The 15,436-nt window shown below is 41.3% G+C and overlaps 1 protein-coding gene across 17 annotated transcripts in view; it reads left to right on the forward strand.

Moving 5' to 3' along the window:
* The window catches only part of SYNE1 (spectrin repeat containing nuclear envelope protein 1), a 530,910-nt gene that overhangs the window by 146,372 nt on the left and 369,102 nt on the right, over positions 1-15,436 (forward strand). For all 17 annotated transcript variants that reach the window (XM_050786838.1, XM_050786854.1, XM_050786847.1 and 14 more), the window contains 3 exons: positions 8,877-8,984; positions 12,102-12,239; positions 13,812-13,976. In XM_050786838.1, coding sequence (XP_050642795.1) covers positions 8,877-8,984; positions 12,102-12,239; positions 13,812-13,976 — 411 coding nt within the window. The remainder of the gene's footprint in view (positions 1-8,876; positions 8,985-12,101; positions 12,240-13,811; positions 13,977-15,436) is intronic.

Genomic DNA, 15,436 nt, shown 5'->3' on the forward strand with positions numbered 1-15,436 from the left:
GTCCACCAAACAGGCTTTATGTGAGCAATAAAGCTTTTTAATCACCTGGGTGCAGGCAGACTGAGTACAAAAAAGGAGTCAGCAAAGGGAGATAGGGGTGGAGCAGTTTTATAGGATTTGGGTGGGTAGTGGAAAATTGTGGTCAAAGGGGGTTTTTCTCTTATGGACAGGAGTGGGGGTTACAAGTGGGGTGCTCAGTGGGGAGCTTCCGAGATTCATTGTCCAGGATAAAGAATTTCACAAGGTCAATTGATCAGTTAGGGCGGGGCAGGAACAAACCACAGTGGTGGAATGTCATCAGTTAAGGCAGGAACCAGCCATTTTTACTTCTTTTGTGGTTCTTCAGTTGCCTCAGTCCATCTGGATGTATAGGTGCAGGCTTGGGCTCAGAGGCCTGACATTCCTGTCTTCTTATATACATAAGAAAAACAAAACAAAATAGTGGTGAATTATTGGGGTGGTGAAAATTTTTGGTGGTTGTTTCTCCGGGCTGCTTTGAGTGGGATTAGGGGCGGCGTGGGAACTTAGAGTGGGAGAGATTAAATTGAAGAAATATTTTGGGGGAAGGGGTGATATTGTGGGGTTGTTAGAAGGAGGATTTGTCATATAGAATGATTGGTGATGGCCTGGATGTGGTTTTGTATGAGTTGAGAAACTAAACAGAAGACACAAGGTCTGAATAAGAGAAGGAGAAAAAGAGGTATTAAAGGACTAAGAATTGGGAGGACCCAGGACATCCAGTTAGAGAGGGTCCAAGGGGGTTCAGCATAATTATTTGCTTGGTTGGCGAGTTTTTGGACTCTATCCTTGAGTTTTTTTATGTTGTCATATACCAGGCCAGATTGATTTAGGTAAAAACAACACTTTTCATCTAAAAATATACAGAATTCTCCTTTTTCAGCAGTAAGTCGAGGCCTATTCCTGTCTTCTTATATTAGTAAGAAAAATAAAACAAAATAGTGGTGAAATATTGGCATCATGAGGGGAAGAGGAAGCTGTTCGGTCCTATTTGCAAATTGAATTTTGGCAGTAAGGAAAGCTAGTGTGCATGTGCCTGTCCAATTAGCAGGTAGACACATGTAGGTAGACGAGCCACAGAGGAAGAAGAGACCTTGTACAAGGCAAAACTGGAAATGCAAAGTGAAAAGATGAGGAGTACTAAAAGAGGTGTCTTGTACCCAGACTTACAGATAAAGTTTCTGTGCTGCAAAAGAAATAGCACTCAAATATAAAATTTTCTTTTTAATTCTCAGCAAGGCAAGGTACTTCTATAGAAGGGTGTGCCCTTACAGATGGAGCAATGGTGAGCACACACTCGGACAAAGGAGGGGAAGGGGTTCTTATCCCTGATGCACTGTGGCCCCTGCTGCTGTGTCGTTCCCCTATTGGCTGGGGTTAGACTTTACAGGCTAAACTAATTTCGACTGACTAATTTAAAGAGAGTGACGGGGTGAGTAGTTTGGTGGGAAAAATGGTTACAGAGCAGGTAATCAGAATGAGTCAGGACAGAGCAAATAATCAGAATGAGTCAGGGTGGAGCAGGTAATCAGAATGAGTGAGGGTGGAGCAGGTCATTGAAATGAGTCAGGGTGGAGCAGGTAATCGAAAAAGGTTGCTTTATGAGGAAGTTAAGTTTAAAAGTAGAAGGCAAAGAATTGAACCTACTGACATAGTGATTCTTTGAAAAGAAATTTAGAACTGATGTCTAACACTAGGGATCCAGCTAGGGCAGCAGCCATTAGAGGTTGTAATGGGCATTGATGGAACAACTAGATAGAGGGGGAGGCTAAATCGAGAAATTATGTCTACAGAAAGGAGGAGATGACCACGGTGGCCTTCTTAGACCCTGAGGGAAAGGCCTCTACCCATCCAGTGAAAGTGTCTACCCCAACCAAGAGGTATTTTAGTTTCCTGACTTGGGGCATGTGGGTAAAGTCAATTTGCCAGTCCTGGGCAGGGGCAAACCCCTGAGTTTGATGTGTAGGGAAGGGAGGGGGCCTGAGAAATTCCTCAGGAGTGGTAGAATAGCAAATGGAACACTGAGAAGTAATTTCCTTGAGGATAGATTTCCACGATGGAAAGGAAATGAGAGGTTTTAAGAGGTGGGCTAGTGGCTTGTAACCTACATGGAAGAGGTTATGAAAGGACAATAGAATGGAATGAGCCTGTAAGGCTGGAAGGACGAATTTTTCTTGGTCCAGGAACCATTTGCCTTGAGTGGGGAGGGATTGATAGGTGGAAACTTCAGTGAGAGAGTAAGTAGGAGTGACTGATGAGAAGGAGAAAAACTGGCCGTGAGGGACATAAGTAGGAATACCGGCTGCTTCTTTAGCTGTCTTATCAGCATAATTGTTGCCTTGAACAATGGGGTCTGAGGCCTTTTGATGGCCTTTGCAGTGAAGGACTCCAGCTTCTTTTGGAAGTAAAGCAGCCTTGAGAAGAGTTTTTATTAAAGAGGCATTAATGATGGAAGATCCTTGTGTAGTGAGGAAACCTCTTTCTGCCCATATAACAGCATGGTGGTGCAGGATATGGAAGGCATATTTAGAGTCAGTATAAATATTGATGTGTAGTCCCTTTGCAAGAGTGAGGGCCTGAGTTAAGGCAATGAGTTCAGCTTGCTGAGAGGTAGTGGAGGGGGGCAGAGCAGTAGCCTAAATGGTAGGTGTGGAAGATACTATAGAATAGCCTGCCTTTGCTGGTGAGTGGTGATTAGGCCTGGTGGAACTGCCATCAATAAATCAAGCGTGATAAGGGTGAGGAACAGGAAAGAAGGAAATATGGGGAAATGGAGTGAATACCAAGTGGATCAGAGAGATACAGTCATGGGGGTCAGGTGTGGTATCAGGAATAATGTGAGAGGCCAGATTGAAGTCCAGGCCAGAAACAATGGTAACTGTAGGAGATTCAACAAATAGTGAGTACAGTTGAAGGAACTGGGGGGGCAGAATGTATACGCATCAGGTGTGAGGAGGAAAATAGATTTTGAAAGTTATAGGAACTGTAGATTGTAAGTGGAGCATAGCTTGTGATTTTGAGGGCCTCTAAAAGTATTTAAGTGGCAGCTGCCACTGCATACAGATATGAGGGCCAGCTCAGAACTGTGAGGTCAAGTTGTTTGGACAGAAAGGTTACAGGGCACAGTCCCGGCTCTTGTGTAAGAATTCCAGCCACACAGCCCTGTACTTTGGCTGCGTGTAATGAAAAGGGTTGGGATGAGTTAGGGAGAACTAGCGTGGGAGCAGCTTTTAGGGCTGTTTTTAAGGAAGAGAAAGAGGAGTGAGGAAAGGATTTAGGATCTATGGGGTCAGCTGGGTTTCCTTTTGTGAGTTTATATAATGGTTTAGTCAGGATGGCAAAACCAGATATCCAAAGACGAAAGTACCTAACTATGCCTAGGAAGGAAAGGAGTTGTTGCTTTGTAGAAGGGGCTGGGGTTTGGGAGATTAGCCAGACACAATCAGCAGGGAGAGCATGTATGTTTCTATGAAGAATTATGCTGAGATAGGTAATGGATGAGGAAGAAATTTGGGCTTTGGCGGGGGAGTTGCAATATCCTTTTGAGAATAGATGTTGGAGGAATAGGAGGGTTCCTGTTAGGAAGATTTGTAGGAGGGGCTATAAAGTAGAAGGTCGTCAAAATATTGAATAAAGTGAGAAGCAGATGGACAGAAAGTAAAGTATGAAAAAGGGCTTGACTGAAGTAATGGAGGCTGTCCCTGAAGCCTTCAGCAGTACAGCCCAGGTAAGTTGCTGAGACTGATGGGTGTCACGTTCAGTCCAAATGAAAGCGAAGAGAGGCTGGGATGAAGGGTGTAAAGGAATAGTAAAGAAAGCATCTTTGAAATCCAGAACAGAATAATGGGTTGTGGAGGGAGGTATTGAGGATAGGAGAGTATATGGGTTTGGCACCATGTGGTGGATAGGCAAAACAATTTCGTCGATAAGGTGAAGATCCTGGGCAGGCTTTAGTCCTCTCAAAGCCTGTTGTGGGATGGCATACTGGTGTTGAGCAGGGTAAGGGTGATTAGGCTTTAATGGGATAGTAATGGGCGTGTGATCGGTTGCTAGGGAGGGAGTAGAGGTGTCCCATACTTGTGTGTTAAGGTAGGGGGATACAAGAGGAAGTCGTGAAGGAGGTTTTGAACAGGGGAAAGGGTGGCAATGAGATGTGGCTGTAGCCCAGGAATAGTCAGAGAAGCAGATAATTTAGTTAAAATGTCTCGACCTAATAAGGGAACTGGGCAGGTGGGGATAACTAAAAAAGAATGCATTAAAGAATGTTTTCCAAGTTGACACCAGACTGGGGGAGTTTTAAGAGGTCTAGCAGCCTGGCCATCAATACCCACAACAGTTATGGGGGCAAGGTAAACTGGCCCTTGGAAAGAAGGTAATGTGGAGTGGTTAGCCTCCGTATTGATTAAGAAGAGTACGGACTTACCTTCCACTGTAAGAGTTACCTAAAGCGTCTGTGATGGTCCAGGAGGCTTCCGAGGTGATCGGGCTGTGTCAATCTTCAGCTGCTAAGCTGAGAAGATCTGAGAAGGAGTCAGTCAGAGAGTCTTGGGCCAGAGTTCCAGGGGCTCTGGGAGTGGCTGCCAGGCAAGTTGGACAGTCCAATTTCCAGTGGGTTCCTGCACAGATGGAACACAGCTTAGGAGGAATCCTGGACTGTGGGCATTCCTTGGTCCAGTGGCCATATTTCTGGCACTTGAAGCAAGATCCTGGGGGAGAAGGTCCTGGAGGAACGCCTGGCCACTGTGGTTTAGGTGTTTTGAAGTTCTTGTGTACTGGAAATGTGGCTGGGGTTTCTCTTACAGTGGAGGCAAGTAATTGCAACTCAGAAACAGACTGTTGCTTGGCTCTCTCTATTATTGTACACCTTGATGGCGAGGTTAAGTCCTGTTGTGGGGTTTGAGGGCCGGAATCTAATTTTTGGAGCTTTTTCTAATGTTGGGAGTGGGTTGGGTAATAAAATGCATATTGAGAATAGGACGGCCTTCTGGCCCCTCTGGGTCTAGGGCAGTAAAGTGTCTAAGGGTTGCTGCAAAACAGGCCATGAACTGGGCTGGGGTTTTATATTTGGTGAAAAAGAGCCTAAACACTAACTGATTTGGGGGAGGTCAGATTAAAAAAAAGGAGGGTTAACCTTGACTATGCCTTGAGCCCCAGCCACCTCTGTAAGAGGAAATTGTTGGGCAGGTGGGGGAGGGCTAGTCGTGGAACGAAACTGTAAGCCAGACTGGGTGTGAGGAGGGGAGGTGATAGAAGGATTATAGGGTGGGGGAGCGGAGGCTGAGGAAGAATTGGGACCTGACTCAGCCTGGTGAGGAGCAGCCTGAGGAGGAGGGGAGAGGTCAGATGGGTCCGTAGAAGAGGAGGATTCAAAGGACTCAGAGCTTGGGGTGGAGGCTGAAGGAACAGACAGGAGAGAAAGAAGAAAGATTTGGGATGAGTTGCACTGGGAGCAGAGACTAGGGAGGGACTGATGAGTAAAAGAATGCCTGGACATCAGGCACCTCAGACCATTTGCCCATTTTTCGACAAAAATCATCCAGGTCTTGTAAGATGGAGAAATCAAAAGTGCTGTTTTCTGGCCATTTGGAACCATTGTTGAGTTTGTATTGGGGCCAAGCGGTGTTGCAGAAGAAAAGAAGGCATTTAGGTTTTAGGTCAGGTGTGAGATGAAGAGGTTTTAAGTTCTTGAGAACACAGGCTAAGGGAGAAGAAGGGGGAATGGAGGGTGGAAGCTTGCCCATAGTGAAGGAGGTAAGTGTAAAGTGAAAGGTAGAGACACAGAGAAGTGGGTGGTGAGCAGCCCTGGGCTGTAATGTGGGTGAGCAGCCAAAGCAGGCATCCCTGCAATTGACTTGCCACCAAGGGAATGTGGGTGAATGACCAAGGCAGGCATCCCTGTGGTGATCAGACACCAGTGGAATGTGGGTGAATAATCAGGCAGGCGTCCCCGCAGTGATTAAACACCAAGGGAAGCCTGTCTTCCCGAGTCCGTGACCCACACCGGAGTTTTGTGTCCACAGATAAAATGTGTCTCCTTTGTCTCTACTACAGAGGAAAAACAGCTGGAATTGGAAGGAAAGGGAGATTGAAAGGTAGCGAGAGAGACTGGAGAAGGTAGTGAAAAGACCACTTACCTGATTTGAAATTGGTGAGATGTTCCTTGGGCTGGCCTGAGAACCTGAGGTCATAGGTGGATCTCCTTACAGAGTGAGGGTGAGGACAGGGGACCGGTCTCCTGAAGGAGTCCCCCTGTCCTGGGTCTTCAGCACCAAATGTCACGTGCATCCGTGTGAAGAGACCACCAAACAGACTTTGTGTGAGCAATAAAGCTTTTTAATCACCTGGGTGCAGGCAGACTGAGTCTGAAAAAGGAGTCAGCAAAGGTAGATAAGGGTGGGACAGTTTTATAGGATTTGGGTGGGTAGTGGAAAATTGCAGTCAAAGGGGGTTTTTCTCTTGTGGACAGGGGTGGGGGTTACAAGGTGCTCAGTGGGGAGCTTCTGAGATTCATTGTCCAGAAGTAGGAATTTCACAAGGTCAATTGGTCAGTTAGGGTGGGGCAGGAACAAATCACAATCATCAAATGTCATCAGTTAAGGCGGGAATCAGCCATTTTCACTTCTTTTGTGGTTCTTCAGTTGCCTCGGCCATCTGGATGTATACGTGCAGGCTTGGGCTCAGAGGCCTGACAAGGATTTTGTACAGCTGTCCCTAGATATTCACAAGTGATTGGTTCCAGGACCCCCCAAGATAGCAAAATTCATGATGCTCAGATTCCTGATATAAAATAGCATAGTCTTTGCATTTAACTTACACATATCCTCCCATATACTTTAATCTCTAGATTATGTATAATACCTAACACAATGTAAATGCTATTTAAATAGTTGTTGGCCGGGCGCAGTGGCTCAAGCCTGTAATCCCAGCACTCTGGGAGGCCGAGACGGGTGGATCACGAGGTCCGGAGATAGAGACCATCCTGGCTAACACGATGAAACCCTGTCTCTACTAAAAAAATACAAAAAACTAGCCGGGCGAGGTGGTGGGCGCCTGTAGTCCCAGCTACTCGGGAGGCTGAGGCAGGAGAATGGCATAAACCCGGGAGGCGGAGCTTGCAGTGAGCTGAGATCTGGCCACTGCACTCCAGCCTGGGCGACAGAGCGAGACTCCGTCTCAATAAATAAATAAATAAATAAATAAATAAATAAATAAATAGTTGTTATACTGTGTTGTATTTTGTTTGTATTATCTTTATTGCTGTATTGTTATTTTTATTTTCTGAATATTTTCAATCTGCTATTGATTGAATCTAAGGACACAGAGGGCTGACTTTATCACCCAAATGCATTTGGGTGAATATTAGTGCTGAGGTTGTCACAGGATCATAGAGAAGTGTTCTCAATATATGGTTCCTTCACCAGCAGCATCAGATTCACCTGGGAACTTAGACATACGGATTTTTGGCTCTACTCTACATCTACTCAGCCAGAAACTCTGTGGGTGCTGCCCAGCAATTTGTGTTTTTCTAAGCCCCTCAGATGATTCTAGTGTGTACTAAGTGTGAGAACCACTGGCATAGGAGACAGATGCCCTCACTCAGACTTCTGGGTTAGAAAAAGCTTCCTAGAGTAGGTTGTGCCTGAGCCAAGTTCTGAAAAAGGCATTATTCAGGGGAAAATGTGGTAAGTGTTTAGGCAGAAGATGACTGCTTTTGCAAGACAAGAGAGTGAGAGAAGGCATGGATCATGAGAATGTGACAACCTCGGTACTAGACATGCTACACAGATTACCTCTAATTCTCATCAAAATCATTGAAAAGGTGCGTGATGATTCAACACACCGTGTAGTACATCCTGTAGTACAACAGTAGAGAGATTAAGAAAAAAAAAAAAAAAGGACACACCAAGCTCACAGAGCTAATGCGTGGTAGAGCCAGAATTTGAAACCAGTTTGGCCTGTCTCCATAAGTGGCATTCTTTCCACTCTGAAACATCACCTGCCAAGGGGGACAGTCATTTTACCTGTGTCACAGCACTGTCAGCAGCGAGTGAGATGGTGGAGTTGAAAGCTGTTTTGTAAATGCCGAAAAACCATCTTCAGTATGGTTATGAATACTTGACATTCTTATGAGACACTACATCTTGATGGAAAGTCAGGATATTTTCACTAAATCAATGCTATTATATAATGGTGCTTGTCATTATTTGTGAAAATAAGTATGAAAATCCCAATTTTATTTTTCATTTTTGGGATGAGTAGTGACCTGGATACATTTATTCACCAAATAACTTGGTACATCTCTAAAAGGTATCATGTTCCCAGGGTCTGGGAATACTGTATTGAACCAGATAAAGGTGTTTTCTGTCCACATGGAGATTGTAATACCTAATATCAGTTTAAATAGTAATATAGACAAGTCACCCAATGGTATTTTGGGTGTAACTCCTCAAATTCAGTCAAAATGCACCCCATCTAGAACTGTCCTCTGGGTTACCAATGGCCTTGGGTTAGGAAGCAACTCACAGGACTGTGTTTCTACTCCAGCTATGACTCTTATTTTTTGTGTACTTAGGAAATTCCCTCCTGGGCACATTTTCTTTATTAAATTAGTGTTACTTGGCCAAAAAAAAAATGGAGTTGGTTAATTTCATTATTCAATAAGATAACTAAGATATTTTTCTAGAGTTAACTTTTGCTTCTTACTGTCCTAAAGGTGTGGGGGTGAGGAGAAAGAAAATTTTTCAGAGACAGTTGGGACTTACTAAATATTAAGTATCTTCTAGAATCAATCAGGTATTAATCAGCAATTAAATAAATGCACAGATACTAATAAAATTGTAATGTCTCCCTGTTTCCAGAGAGAAGACAGGCTAATTTTGAAGGAAATGAAAGTTTGGATAGAACAATTTGAGAGAGATTTGACAAGAGCACAGATGGTGGAATCAAATTTACAGGATAAATATCAGGTAATGTATGGAAAAGCTTTTTGAATTTTTCAAAAGCTACTTTTGACTAAGATTTATATATGTCATTTGATCTCTGTTTAATGCTTCGAATTACATTAACGGGAAAAAGTCTTTAAAGACATAATATTCATTACCCTAAGTTTGCATATAATTTAATAATTGTATTTCTGACGTATGTAGATAGTCTTAAGTTGCATTGTATCCACACTATATATGGAGCACTGAGGCTTCATCACTTTCCCATAACTCGGTCTTATAGATGACTTGGAAAACAAATGTGGAGTCTTTGTGTTTATAGAACTCATGATCTTGTAGATGTCATCTAACACAAAAATCTACCGAGAACAGAGAGTTGAGTCAAATTGAAAATTACTATAAAATAAGCTGAATTTAATAAAGGATTGCAACATGAGTATTGGAGGTCCATTAAAGGGATCAGTTTCGGCTGCGACCTGCCTCGTCCAACACCATTGCATTCAAGTTGAGCTCAGTTTTTCCCCAGTCTGACTACAGTGTCATTAATTGGACTTCTGCTTCCGATTTTCATTTCCAAGACACAAAACACAGTTTGTTCCCATTTAAAAAGTGTGATTTCAATAGCAAAGACACAGAATCAACCCAAATGCCCATCAATGTAGACTGGAGAAATAAAATGTGGTACATATACACCATGGAAGACTAGGCTGCCATATAAAGGAACAAGATCATGCCCTTTGCAGGGACATGGATGGAACTGGAAGTCATTATCCTCAGCAAACTAATGCAGGAACAGAAAACCAAACCCTGCGTGTTCTCACTTATAAATGGGAGCTGAACAATGAGAACACATGGACACATGGAGAAACAACGCACATTGGGGCCTGTGTAGGAGAAGGAGAGCATCAGGAGGAATAGCTAATGGATGCTGGGCTTAGTACCTAGGTGATGGGTTGATCCGTGCAGCAAACCACTATGGCACATGATTACCTATGTAACAAATCTTCCTGGACATGTACCCTAGAACTTAAAACAAAAGTTGAAGAAAAAATAAAAATTAATAAAAATTTTGATTTATTTGATGCAGCATTATCACTTTTTCCAATGTAAAACATCACTCCATTTTAGTGGCAAAATTAAGTGTAGTATATTCTGAATTATATTCTGCAATATATTCTACTCACCATCATATTTCAGTCATTTCTGCTACAGAAAAAGGTCAAATAATGTGAGAACTTCAACATGGTAGACAAAAGATTTATCTATGGCATTAGTGATTTTGCGTAATCGTATCTTTAAGATATGCCTGAATTTAGATGGATGATAGCATCAATATTATATTTGTCCAACTTAGCAAAGCAATAAATATGTGGTTAATATGTATGTACTCTTTTGCTTTGAAATTCAATGTGAGCTTTTTTCCCCAAAATAAAATTTTCTGGGCTGAGATCCATTAAAAAATGATTAAGCCAGTAAATGGAGAAAAGAATTGCAAGAACAGAGTGAATATACTTATTTAGTCGACTGATGAGGTTTAGGTTTGGCATCAATTATCAAAAAATAAATCTCAAGTTATAAAGCTACCTGTTACATAGATGCTAGTTGGTGAGGGAAATAAAGGCTTAGAAAAGCAAAAAACAGAAACACTCCTTTCAGTCCAAAGGTGATCACTAGTCTCTTAAAAATAGATTTAGAGACTACCTGAAATCTGAATTTAGGGAAAATTTCATTTCATCTTTACATTATGTAATCAGCATTTTAAATCTCTTTCAATCGATAGTAAATGCTGTATTTTCCAGTTTTTTCACTCAGAATCCTGTGGAATAAAATTTAAAAGTTGATTTTGTGTTTTGGTTTATTTTTATTTTTTATTTATTTTATTATTTTTTTATTTTATATATTTTCTTAGAGTCTCACTCTGTCACCAAACTGGAGTGCAGTGGCATGATCGTGAGCTCAGCTCACTGCAACCTCTGCCTCCCAGGTTCAAGCAATTCTCCTGCTTCAGCCTCCTGAGTAGCTGGAACTACAGGCGTGCACCACTACCCTCAGCTAATTTTTGTGTTTTTAATAGAGACGGGGTTTCACCATGTTGGCCAGGATGGTCTCAATCTCTTGACCTCGTGATCCGCTCACCTTGATCTCCGAAAGTGCTGGGGTTACAGGCGTGAGCCACCGTGCCCAGCCTATGTTTCAGTATTTTTAAAATTCCATTCAGTTAGAGAAAATGGAAGAAAAACTTGTAGGTAAAATTGTAGTTCACTATCTCCCCCCAGTGTTCTTCATGTGAATTTACATGTTTGTTTATAATTTTGAAATTCTTTTAGTTGTGTTATCTGCTAACTTTTGTGGGGCCATTCTCCTGTTCTGTAACATAACTGCACATTTTAATGATATTTTAATTTTATGTTTAGATTTGGAGTCACACTTTAGGATGTGTCAATTTAATTAATGTAAAATATAAAACTTTAAAAATTGTTTTAATGTTAGCATTAAGCTTATAGTTAAGTCTACATATAATAAATTGATGTCAACTGTACGGTGACATGCTTAATATTTTAATACCATGAAATTAAAGCAAAGGATTATCATATAAGCATGGTCCCCTAAAGTAAACCTCTTTATGCAGGCTTACTTAAGCACAAATCTAGACAGCTTTCATTCTGCATTATTTCCATATATGCAATTTCTATTTGTAAATTGTTTGGTACTTGAAATAAAGCAACTATCTTGATTATTAGCTAAGATTTATACTCCTGTTTACTATGATCTCCTGACAAACGTATACTGGTACATAAATTACTTTACTGGAAATGAGAAATCCTAGGCTTTAGTCCTACCTCTACTACTTGTCCTTGGTAAGTCATTTCTGGGCTTCAGGATAATAATGCATGTCTATGTTGTAGGGTGATGGGGAGAACCAGAGAGGATAATATGCAGAAAGCACTTAGCACAGGGTCAAGCTATGTCAGGGCTTGATGAATGACAGCTGCTATTAGTAACATAACTATCATTGTTATTATCAGTAACATATATCGAGTGTTATCCAAATAGAAAAGGTTGTTATTTAGGAAATGTGCTTTCCTTTGCTTTTGCTGTTTTTGACTCATTGCCATACTGTTGCTGTTTTTCCTCTTTTAGTCATTTAAGCACTTCAGAGTTCAATACGAAATGAAGAGGAAACAGATTGAACATTTAGTACAACCATTACATAGAGATGGTAAATTGTCACTTGACCAAGCATTGGTAAAACAATCTTGGGATAGAGTGACTTCCAGGGTAAGTTCTTCCACAATTAGTTTTATTGGGGTTTAATAAATTCAGAAAAGAATATTTTTCATCATCTGTTTCTACACAGTGATATGACAACAGGTTCTACTGCCTCTGTCTGAGGCTAGAAAGACTTAACTAGGGAGAATCTTTGCCTCCTTGTCTGGTTTTCCTGTAAGTTAATGCAAGTCTTTGGTTTAACAGCTATTTTCTTGCTTTGGCTTCCGTGTATGTGATATCAGCCATTGACTCGATGATAGATTAAAATCTTGAGACCATCTGAATCACTTCACACTTTACACAACTTCCTTCTGGGTGGTTTAGAAGAGGTGACTCTCTGGTCTTGTAGCAGATTCTCCAGAATGGAACCACGGCAACTCCTCGTATTCCAAAACCATGTTTCATCAAAGTTAATGACCTTCCTGTATTGACATACAGTTTTATATTCTTTCATTCAACATCTCTTTTTATGTGATTGATCACTCATCTGAAGGAAAACTGCTCAGTATCTTTCATATTCATATTCTTCATGCTTAAATACCAAGATTTCAAGCCCCCGGAATCACTAATAAGAATATTTGTCTTGAACTTACCATATGTTCTTTATTTTTTTTAATTTTATTTTTGAGATAGTGCCTTGCTCTGTCACCCAGGCTAAAGTGCAGTGGCACAATCACAGCTCACTGCAGCTTCAACCTCCTCGGCTCAGGCAATCCTCCTACCTCAACCACCCGAGTATCTGGGACCACAGGCATTACCTACCACCATGCTTGGCTAAATTTTTTTTTTTTTTTAATAGAGATGAGATCTCACTATATTGCCCAGGCTGGTCTTAACCTCCTGGGTTCAAGCATCTCACCCATCTTGGCTTCCCAAATTTCTGGGATTACGAGAGTGAGCCACTGCACCCAGCCAAATTTTTTTTTGATAGTCTCATTTTTTTCTAGTGACTCCATTAAAGAATAGACTAGTTCCTAAGCACCTGCACTCATCCCACCTGGCATTCCAGTAAGCTAGGAAATGTGTCTGAGAATTGGGTAAAATGAAAGAGATGGAGAGAAGGGTAGACAATCATAGGATTATAGAAAGAATCTTTTAAATCCATCTTTGTCCAGAGTTGCTTAGATAATCCTCATTTTTCTGGACTTGTTCTGATCATGTGGGAGGTTTTAATGGGATTCTCATTCCGAAGACCAAGATACACATCAGCCAAGTGTATAACTGCTGCGTCCTCCAAGCATGTCAGCAAACCTCATCCCTTCCCTTTCAGCAAAAGCCACACTGAAAGTCAGTGGGTGCTTTATGCTACTCCTGTAAGAGGAAAATTTCTTACACTTCTAATAATCTTCCATGTTTAAGATGTATTTTGAGTTTCCTCAAAATTTGCTTGTAACTGTAATTTTCTCCCCATCCCTAAAGTATCAAACTCAGAACACAGACATTTGCTTATTTGATATTTATTAACTTAGCCTGAAATCATTAACTTAAAGCTTTATGTATGGTTTACTATTATTTGGGGGTAATTTTATAAATTGTCATCTGTATTAAAGATATTTTACTTTTCTGCTTTTTAAATTTTAGCTCTTTGACTGGCATATACAGCTTGATAAATCTCTTCCTGCACCTCTGGGCACCATAGGTGCCTGGCTGTACAGAGCGGAGGTGGCCCTGAGAGAGGAAATAACCATTCAGCAGGTCCACGAGGAAACAGCAAACACGATACAACGGAAACTTGAGCAACATAAGGTAAAAATTCTGGTCGGAAAACCTTGCAGCATAACAGCCCTAGTGTGGTCTGGAGAGGTAGCCTAGTTACAACCTGACCTGTTGGGAACGCCACAAGTATTCATTCTACATGACCAGAGATGTCACACCTTCTTAGAGTTCTCTAATTTGAATGTTTCTTTCTTACACTGGTTAATGACAGTTCCAGTAGGTTGATTTCCTGAGATATTTTCCGTACCTGTGTGGTGTTTTTTTCATCTGCAGCTATCTTGGTTATTTCTGTTGTTGTATGTTATTTTTCAAAAGATAAGCGCAGAGATGGTATGCATCTACATAATAATGTGGCTGGCCTTGGCTCCAGACCTCATTTCTGCCTCCATTCTCAAAGGCAGGCAGGCAAAAGTTCTTATGTCCTGGTGCTGTGGGGTGGGGGTAGAAGGAGTGGAGGCTGTAGGAAGTGGTGGAGTTAGGGTTTGATGGTCTCTTAGTCATTTGGGACATTTTAAACTTAATATATGATCAGTTGTATATGGTATAGTTTCCAATATACTTTCTCTTTGTGTTTTGTGATACTACAGGCCTAACTAAACATGCTGTTTTTCATTAACATCACATTAACGCAATCTTGCATTTTATGCATTTGAATTCGTATACTTCATTTTCTGTAGTGTGGTGGAGTATTACTGCATATGTGAAAAACAGAGATTTCTGCTCCTGACTACACATGGGCAATATATAGCCCCTATGTATTTTCTGCCAAATTATTGATATTTAAAAAAAAATTACCCCAAGGAAATATACTGTTCTATATCTAGACAAGATCATAAAGCAAATCTATGACAGATTTTATTTTATGCCTCTCTGAGGCTTTACTTTTGGAGCTAGAGATACAGAGACACAGAGATACGATGCCATTGCCAATCTTGGCAGTTTCAACTCAACAGACTCAACCTCAGACAAACTTATTGAACCCGATGGCCACAGCAAGATTTGATGGTCTGCAGAGGCCGTCACTCAGGGTCCTGCCTCCATTTCTTCTTGGCCTTTTCCAATACTCAGTGCCTTTGGACACTTTTAAAGTTGCTGATCTAAACTCTCTGTCATCTGACTTCTCACATGCCATGACTTTGGGGTCTTCTTCATCTGTGCAGATACTCACATATAAAAGCTGGGCCAGCTTGTCTGTGCCTTAGTGCCCTAATGTGGGGGCAGCTATGCCATAAGGGACCCAGAGTTCAGGCCTCATATGAGATCAAGTCACAAGAATTTTCCTGGGATTGAATCAGGTTAAGGTTTCTCAAAAGCATAGAAACACCTGGGCCATGTCAATTCTGAGACCACCCCAGTATATTAAAAATGGAGGAAAGTGTGAAAACAATATTACACAAACAATAACATCTTTAACAAATTAGCAATTAAGCCTATATAACATACAATAATTTTTTTCCTGTAAAACTTTTTAATTTAAACTTTTTTTTTAC

The sequence above is a fragment of the Macaca thibetana genome, chromosome 4 (genome assembly GCF_024542745.1).
Source record: "Macaca thibetana thibetana isolate TM-01 chromosome 4, ASM2454274v1, whole genome shotgun sequence".
NCBI lineage: Eukaryota > Metazoa > Chordata > Mammalia > Primates > Cercopithecidae > Macaca > Macaca thibetana.